Below are 8,505 nucleotides of genomic sequence, written 5' to 3' on the forward strand. Positions count from 1 at the left end.
CGAGGAGGAAGAGGACGAAATGGAAGTCACTGACCGCGGCAGAAACTTCGGGCTAAATTTTAATCTAAATTTTGTTATAACGGACAACGCATACACACACACACACACACACACACACACCATTCACACGTAAATTAAGAAATATTATTTGTGTACATAGATCGATTATAATGTATAATTGTTATTATTGTAATATATAGCAGTAATATAGGTACCGTACCAACCCATTCGTTAATATGGAGTAAATATTATGAATTACGATCATAGTTTATTTTGTGCGACGATTTTAACTGTTAAGTATTAAATATTGTTATGGCATAATAATCATTAATCAATATATTATATTATATAATGTACATAGGTATTTTCATGTCCTAGAATCATCGGATAGAGACGAATGTCGTCAAACTCCACTTTAATATTAAATACGCGCGTACCAGTGATATTTGTAACGAACAAATTACATTTTAATCGGTTAATTTAATTTGTATTACTATAAAATAATCTAGACTGAACTAAATATGTAATATACCAAATACCAATGAGCATTTTTTAAGTTAGGATATTCTGATAGGCGCGTCGCCGTTGACGCCGTGTAGCAACCATTCCGTGGGTTTTACACGTTAAATTCAAACTTTCTACATTGTATACCTAATGTATGTCTCATTAGTTATTCTTAAAATGTTTTTAAGTAATAATTATGAAAAAAAAAAAAGGTTGCGAGTATGGAAACGACCTCCAAAGATTTATAATGCAATGACAACGATGTTCATTATTTCATTATACATAGCAGTGGAATTGCGTGATCCGGAAATTCCGAACAAAGTACGTTGTCTCGCGTTATTTAAGTGATATCTTTCAATTGTTTAATAAAATAATTTCACATTTTACTTTTATTTTTTGCTCACAATGAGTTTAAATCGTTTTTTAATTTTATTAAATAACATATTATACACACAAGTCCGAGTGTACCCTTATGTGTATAGTAAATCATTTGTTATTAAAACAATCTATTTTGAATTACATAGCTTCAAAGATTTGAAGAAAAAATTAAAAAATATAATATGTATAATGTTATGATAGGCTATTATTTATTTAAGTAAAAATTGAGATGTACTTAGTATAATTATGTGAATATTTTAAGGAAAACCTATTTGTATTTATTTATTTTTTATTTTTTTTTTTTTAATTGTATTACACTTATCAATACATACAACATTTACCAAAAAAATATGTTATACTAATATGACGCACAAGAAAGAATGTTGAATGACAATCAAGCCAAACTGAGCCACCAAAGAAAACTATATAATACAATGACATCACTGATATCTTAGACTATAGACAATCATACTATCAGTTTCAGACTTGCATATCATCCAAATTAAGTTTTAAATTGCTTTTCTTGTACAGATCTAAAAATTTACTAGTTTAATAGGCCTGATCAAGAATTACTAAAACAATAATATAAAAATGATTATTGTTCATATTTCCAAAGCATCACTATAGTCTATATCGTTAATTAGGAAGTTATTACTTGTCATACATAAGTCAACAAATGGTATAATTAAATGTTTTAACTATATTATAACCTATTTGGTGTCTGTATAGTATTATATTATATTAATGTTACTGAAAACAATTGGTAATATTTCATTGTGTAATAAGATATGGGAATAACTGGTTTAGTATTATTATAGTAAATATGTAAGGATAAAAATATTGTAAATAAAATAAATTAATTAATAAAAACTGTTCCTTGACATATAATTCTAAATAAAGATATTCCAAAAATAAAAATAAAATAGCAACAACATAATTAATATAACTAAATTTAAAAAATAATATAAAATGAGTATGTGAATAAACAGATATTTGAAGTAATAACTAAGTAGTGAAATTTTAATTGGTCTCTGGAGTATAAGAGAATAGTATCAACATCACCCACAAATGAAGTATCACCTGAAAAATTGATCATTTGTATTAATATATATATATATATTATATTTTAAAGACATAAACATTTACAACAAAATCAGAATCAAAATATTTTCAATATTATTTAATTAATTCAAAGGATCATATGGGGAGCATATGTTGTCACTGTCTTACAGTATGTTAAACTTTGAATTAAACATTAAGAATGCATTTTGTGTTGTAAATTTTAATATTATAATAAATTTACCAATATTAAACCTTAAAATATTGTAGAAAAAAACAAATTTACAAACAGATGATATTTAAGTTTAATAATTGGTGATTTACTGATATTTAAAATTACCAAGACAAAATGAATCAGCTAAATGCAAATTTTGCTATATTATAGATTTATAAGATAGAGACAACATGTCCACAAGTTTTCATAGTGTTTGTTATATTAATTATTAACCTCAAATTGACACATACATTTTATAAAGAAAAATATTTGTGTATTTCTGTAGGTATTTGTATAGAAATGTTAATAATTATGTAAAATTGTTAAGTGTAAATAAAAAATATGAATTAATCAATGTTTATTATTATTATTATTATTATTGTTATTGTTGACAATATTCTGTGCTTTTAAATTATTAATAAATACTGCAAGACTAAAATGTTTTTTTTCCAAATTATTCAAATATTTTTAATTAATTTTAGAAATTTAAGTTTAAATTATGAAGCTAAAAAAGCTTTACAATATATGCATAAGAAATTTTTATGTCTTCAATAATTATGAGTAAACTGAAATTAAATCATTAAAACATAAAGTAGATGGTAATATATTATATTGAAAAAAACTCACCACATAAACAAATAATATAGTCCTTAATAATGGATAACGTCGTAAATACATTCCTGTTCTTAAACCAAATGAATCTAGGCTGGTATAAGCACGTTTAACTCCTCTTGCTACAGTAGTATCAAATGCTTTTTCTAACATAAAATGAGGCACTTTTGCTTTAGCTAAAATCAAAATCTAAGTTAAATAATCATAATGACAATAGCACAATACTATTAACTAAAATATTCTTACCATCATCTGTATCATTAACGTTGATTATTATGTTTGTTTCTTTTTTCAATCTTGCCTGAAATTATTTAAAAATGATTATTCAAAAAAAAAAAAAATATATATTAAAAATGTATTGTCATAAATACTGTTTTTAAAATCATACTTCTAAACTCTCAATTCTTATTGCCATTGAATTTTTTTCAGCTAACACTTGTTCTAGCTCAGCTTGCTTACATGTCACAGCCTTTTTTAGTGATAACATTTGCTCATTTATTAGTCCCTGGCCATTAACAATATCTCCATGATTATTACAACTGTCATCTGCAAACGATTTTAAATCAATATTTGCAAGTCGTTCTTTAAAACCACTAAGATCGTGCAATGACTTCTGTAAACCACAATCAATAGAGAGTAAATTACTCTTCATGGCATTTAATTTGGTTAATACGTCTGAACGTTCTAATTCTGAAGTGTTTAAAGCCCTTTAACAATATTTAAAATTATATATTAAAGTTATTACTTATTACAATCAACAAATTTAATAATAATTGTTACCCTTGGTCAGCGGTTGCTTGTATATTAACAATTTCTAAATCATTCAAACATTCTTTTAATTTTAGGGCAACATTGTTCAAATTTGTTTTAGTAAATGAAGTCATTGAATTACATTCATCGGATAAGTTTATCAATATTTCTTTTTTAACAGTATTTTTATTCTCAAATTGAATATTATTGAGTGCCATTTCCAGATGTAATTTTTCTGAAGTTAAATCATTTAACCTTAATTCATCCACTTCAATTCTATAAAATGTTACAATGTTTTAATTTGATAAATCTAATTAATTTTTAAATAATAAATGCTATATATAATAACACTAGGTTTACCTTTTGAGTAGTGTTGATATTTCATTTTGTAAAATTTGGTTTTCATGTAATAAATTGTTGTCAGAAACTAAATTATTTTCTCTAGTTACTGGATCTTTGGTTTTAGATTTTTCTTTCAACCTAAACATTACATCTTGAGCATTTTGTAATTGTATATGAGCTTCTTGCAGTTCCTTTTCTAGATTAGCTGAATGTCTTTTATTAACTTCAAGTTCCATTGATATTTGATTAATATCTGTAAACAAGTATATTGTAAAAATAATACATCACATGTATTATAACATTCAACGGCAATATTACTTGCCTTTATCTGCCGTTTTCAACTTGTATTGTAATAATGACATTTCATTATTCAATGTTCTTATTTCATTTTTTAACATATGATTTTCTTCGGTCAACGGTTTGGATATTGAATCAATTGAATTATCAATATAAGTAGTAGATTGACCGTCATACTAAACATAATTACATACTGTTAGATTTAAATAATAAATTATAAGCCATATTACTGTTATAACAAACCTGAGATTGGATAGTCGAATCATGACTATTTAAATATTGCAGTAGATGCTCATCAGATATGCGAGAATCACTTTTGGGTTTCTTGATTAATGACTTTGAGGCAGGCGAGCTAGGTACTGACGTAATGGGTTTATTTTCGATTTCAACAGACACATTTTCCGATACTGGTGTTCTTAAGAGAGAAAATAAAAGTACTGTTAGAATATAATGCCAGGGTCATTGTCAAGTAAATGTACTAAATAAAAATAAAAAAATACTTGAAAACGTCTTTCAAAGGTTTTTCTTTTTGGTGTTGTAACACAACTGCTGTGTTTTGGTCAATTTTATCCAGATAATGTTCCGCTTTACCAGCCAGGTCTATGAGCCAAGACATTTCTTCAAGTTAACAGTAACTCTTGAGAGATTTCACTATCTAGTACATGGTACCAGTTAACTATAACAAAGTTAACGATTAAGTAAATACTAAATCGTTTTGTAGTGACTTATGATCGTAAAGTAAATAGTAAATACTAGGAAGCTAGCAACTAGTAAATAGTCATGAATACAACTTTTTGATACTAATGAATAATGATACTAGATAAATCAAAAAAAATATACGATACCCAGTTAGTCACTTAAGAGTAGGTGGGAGTAGGGAGAACTACGGTTTATCGGCTCACGACTGTCGACGAATAAAAAAAAAGTGGTATGGGCATTGCAGCAAAATTAATTTCTCGAACGTTTAGTCGAACTTAGTTGTAAAAGCATTACGACATCAAAATACTATTTACATGACACGTCCAATAATGTCCTATGGTGATAACAGACGAATAGAACCTTATCAGCTCCCCTTTTATGTAATTTTAGTTGCCGTTATTTTACCCCTTAAAATTAATATGAAATCACGAAAACAAAAATTATTTTTATCCCATACCTAGATGGTCGTATCTAGTTGTTATACATAGTCACGTAAATTTATAAATTAAAATATGGTTAAAACTTACAGATCGCAGCTATTTTTGTTAATTGTTGTAATAAAATATTTTATAAAAATTAACTATTATTTTAATACAGTTGTAGACAGAGAAAACGTCATACGAAATAGTACATACTATACGTGAAATTATTACATAAACACATAATATTACGACTTATAAGTACTCATACATTAACCTAATTAGAAAGTATGAGCAAAATACTTATTCTAAAACATATTCTAAGTATTTTTCATAATCCTATTTTGATATATTATTATGTAAATCAAAAGAAACAAACTAAAAAAATAAAAAAAACAAATTTCTATTGTTTATGAACAAAAGTTTAAGTATAATATTCACTCGGTTTATATCCAGTGGCATATTTTCGCTTAAATACGCTACTGTTTCTATCGATAGCGGTTGCGACAAGTTGTTCTCGATGCTCAGTAACTCCGAAAAATTTTCTTATTATTCAATGCATTTCAATAATAAAAACACTTCATTTCAAGTCCCTCAAGACCTCATTTCTCGATACTTCAGAAAGAGAAAAAAATTACATACCTAGCAGTGCTGTTCTTACACTTCCACACATAAGCAAAAATAGATTCTCTCCACTACAAACTCCACAATAATAGCAAAACGGACGGTACTATAGAAAATTATAGTATACATCACAGGTTAGGCCTAAAATGCATACATCATATTAGCCTTTGATAATTTATCCATCGTTAACACAAAATGTATTCAAATATTAAATTTGAACTTGACAGATTTACATAAAATAATATTGATGTTTTAAAATAATGTATTAAAATTAAAAACTTATACATTTTTTTTATCATAGTGTTATTTTTAAATGAGTAAAATATTTATTGCAATCATTTTAATATGAACGATTTGAATTGTGAACGTTTAATGTCAATTATCATACTTTAAATTATCGAATCATATCGTATTCTAATAATATGTTGTATACATTAACTTATGTAAATGCATTTATTAATAACTATTAATTAAAATTTCTATATTTATAAATATATATATTGTTTTAGCAGTAAGTTTTACTATGTATTTAAAAATTAATAGCTCATGGTTTTATTTTTTCAATCATATCCAGGGTAGGTAATAAATTAAAATTACTTAGGGAGAAGACGGCTAAAGCCTCTAAATTTCTACAAAATTGTTTGAGTAGCCGAGTAGGTTATTTAATTATGTAACTAGTGAATAGAAACAAAATCTTTGATATTTAAAATATTAGCAAAGTCAATATTAAAAATCGTAAATGTCATCATTATATTCAATATTAATTAAATTTTATAAATATTTTTAAATTAGAATTTGAGTATATAAATAAATTATAGTACCTATTCTAATTTAATTAAAACATCAAATATTAATAAAGAATATTAATATAAACATTAAAACATATAATATATTGCACAAATATTAAAACACAATTTAAAATAGTATTATCTTAAACTTCGCAAAAAACAAAAATATAAGTGATTAGTGATGAGTGATGACTGATGAATGATGACACTTTATAATATTGCAAAAATACATAATATATTGACAGCCTACTACAAAATGTTTTCCATTTATTACTATGGGGCTAATACTTTAAGATTTAATGTTATTAATTAATGAACACATACAAATTCAACTACATTTTGTAACTTATAAGTTACATGATATTTAATTAATAATTAAATGACAATTGAATGTATTATTGTATTCAAAATAATTTTAAACAAATATTTATTTGTATTATAAAACTAGCTACATATTTTATAATTTATGGAAATGAATTAATAACTAAACTAATTAAAAAAAAAAAAGAATACCCATTGATATACAGGAATAAAATACAAATCAGTTAAATTTTATAAAAAATAACTTGAAAATTAAATAATTTCCTCTATTAAACTTAACATTTATATTAATTAGTAATTACTTATTAAATAATATGTTGGTAATAGGCCAATAAAAATATATATATATCTAAAGTAATTAATAAATAGGAAATTAAATTTAACAATGATTAAAATGTATCAATAACAATCAACAAATTGTCTGTTTTAATTTATTATATTTAATAAGTATAAATAATATTGACTAGTTTAATTTAGTAATGTGTTTTTGAAAAACCACTCTTTATTAATTATAATTATATTCATGAATTACCTAACAACATAGTTTAATGTATTTGGGTTTATTTCCAGTTAAAGAAAATAAAATCCTAAATTTAAATCTTTAAAATATTTAATTATTCATAAAGGCTATTTAAAATGTATATGAAGACATAAATATGAAAAATAATTTATTAATCAACAGTTAATATAATAGTTAATAAATAAGTAAAAATTGAGATACATCATAATCAAATAATTATTTTAAAATTAATAAGAAATATTTCTTAGAATTAACAAATACCAAGTTTTAATAATTACTAGGTACATAAAATGTGAATTAGTTTTAGTAGGTACCTTCCATTTATTTTATATTCTGATAATTTAAAAAACTCAATCGACTTAATTTCAAAATAGAAGAAAAATGTTAATTTTTATTAGCTAGTTGGAAGATACTCCAAACTAGACCTAACAAATTAACATCTTTCATAAACATTAAAGAAGTAATTTGAATTTAATGACTCCAACATCTAAATTTGATATTAAATTAATTTAATTAACTAGTTGAGTTAATACCAGGCTATAAGCAAAAAAGTTTCAGTTTCTTGATTTTAGTTGTCCATCGATGTAAATCTAGCCTTAATATTTTTCATGTAAGAGTTACTATTATTATTATTTTTTTTTTTAAACAAACACAGTAATGAAAATTATTATGATATGCTCTGTAAAATTTAACCACTTTGGTTTAATATTAAATAACTTAGAAAATTTCTATTTTTATTCATTTTTTATATGTGATAAAAATGAAAAAAATTGTGTGGTTCATGTTTTTTTTTTTTTTACCAAGAAATTTCTGCCACAAAGAGTAAATACTTGAATATTAAATTCAAAATTTGTTTTAGATTTAAAAATAAAGTAAGAAAATGAGTGGAAATTATAGAAAAATAATGTATATATTTAAAATTTTAGAATTAAAAAAATTAAATTAATAAAAGGTTTTTGTTTTCTATTAATTAAAAAA

General features: G+C 24.1%; 1 protein-coding gene across 1 annotated transcript; it reads right to left on the reverse strand.

The window, feature by feature from the left end:
• Positions 1–1,780: 1,780 nt before the first annotated feature.
• Positions 1,781–5,171, reverse strand: LOC112594973 (golgin-84). The gene is made up of 10 exons (XM_025340021.1): positions 5,002–5,171; positions 4,657–4,832; positions 4,400–4,571; positions 4,182–4,332; positions 3,878–4,112; positions 3,548–3,793; positions 3,156–3,474; positions 3,014–3,068; positions 2,783–2,943; positions 1,781–1,962 (listed from the first exon to the last, which is right to left on the reverse strand). The coding sequence occupies exons 2-10, from the start codon at positions 4,770–4,772 to the stop codon at positions 1,903–1,905; spliced, it is 1,515 nt and encodes a 504-aa protein (XP_025195806.1). The 5' UTR covers positions 4,773–4,832; positions 5,002–5,171; the 3' UTR covers positions 1,781–1,902.
• Between the last annotated feature and the right edge of the window lie 3,334 nt (positions 5,172–8,505).

The sequence above is a fragment of the Melanaphis sacchari genome, unplaced genomic scaffold (assembly GCF_002803265.2).
Source record: "Melanaphis sacchari strain LSU unplaced genomic scaffold, SCAv2.0 Contig24_pilon_pilon, whole genome shotgun sequence".
In the NCBI taxonomy this organism is placed as follows: Eukaryota; Metazoa; Arthropoda; class Insecta; order Hemiptera; family Aphididae; genus Melanaphis; species Melanaphis sacchari.

What these genes read in the sequence shown, in the direction of transcription:
- LOC112594973 (XM_025340021.1), bottom strand. Translation starts at nt 4,772, where the DNA reads ATGTCTTGGCTCATAGACCTGGCTGGTAAAGCGGAACATTATCTGGAT. An exon ending in ATATCAACACTACTCAAAAG is followed by an intron (nt 3,794 to 3,877) that starts GTAAACCTAGTG and finishes AACATTTTATAG; the next exon opens with AATTGAAGTGGATGAATTAA. An exon ending in CGTTAATGATACAGATGATG is followed by an intron (nt 2,944 to 3,013) that starts GTAAGAATATTT and finishes TTTTGATTTTAG; the next exon opens with CTAAAGCAAAAGTGCCTCAT.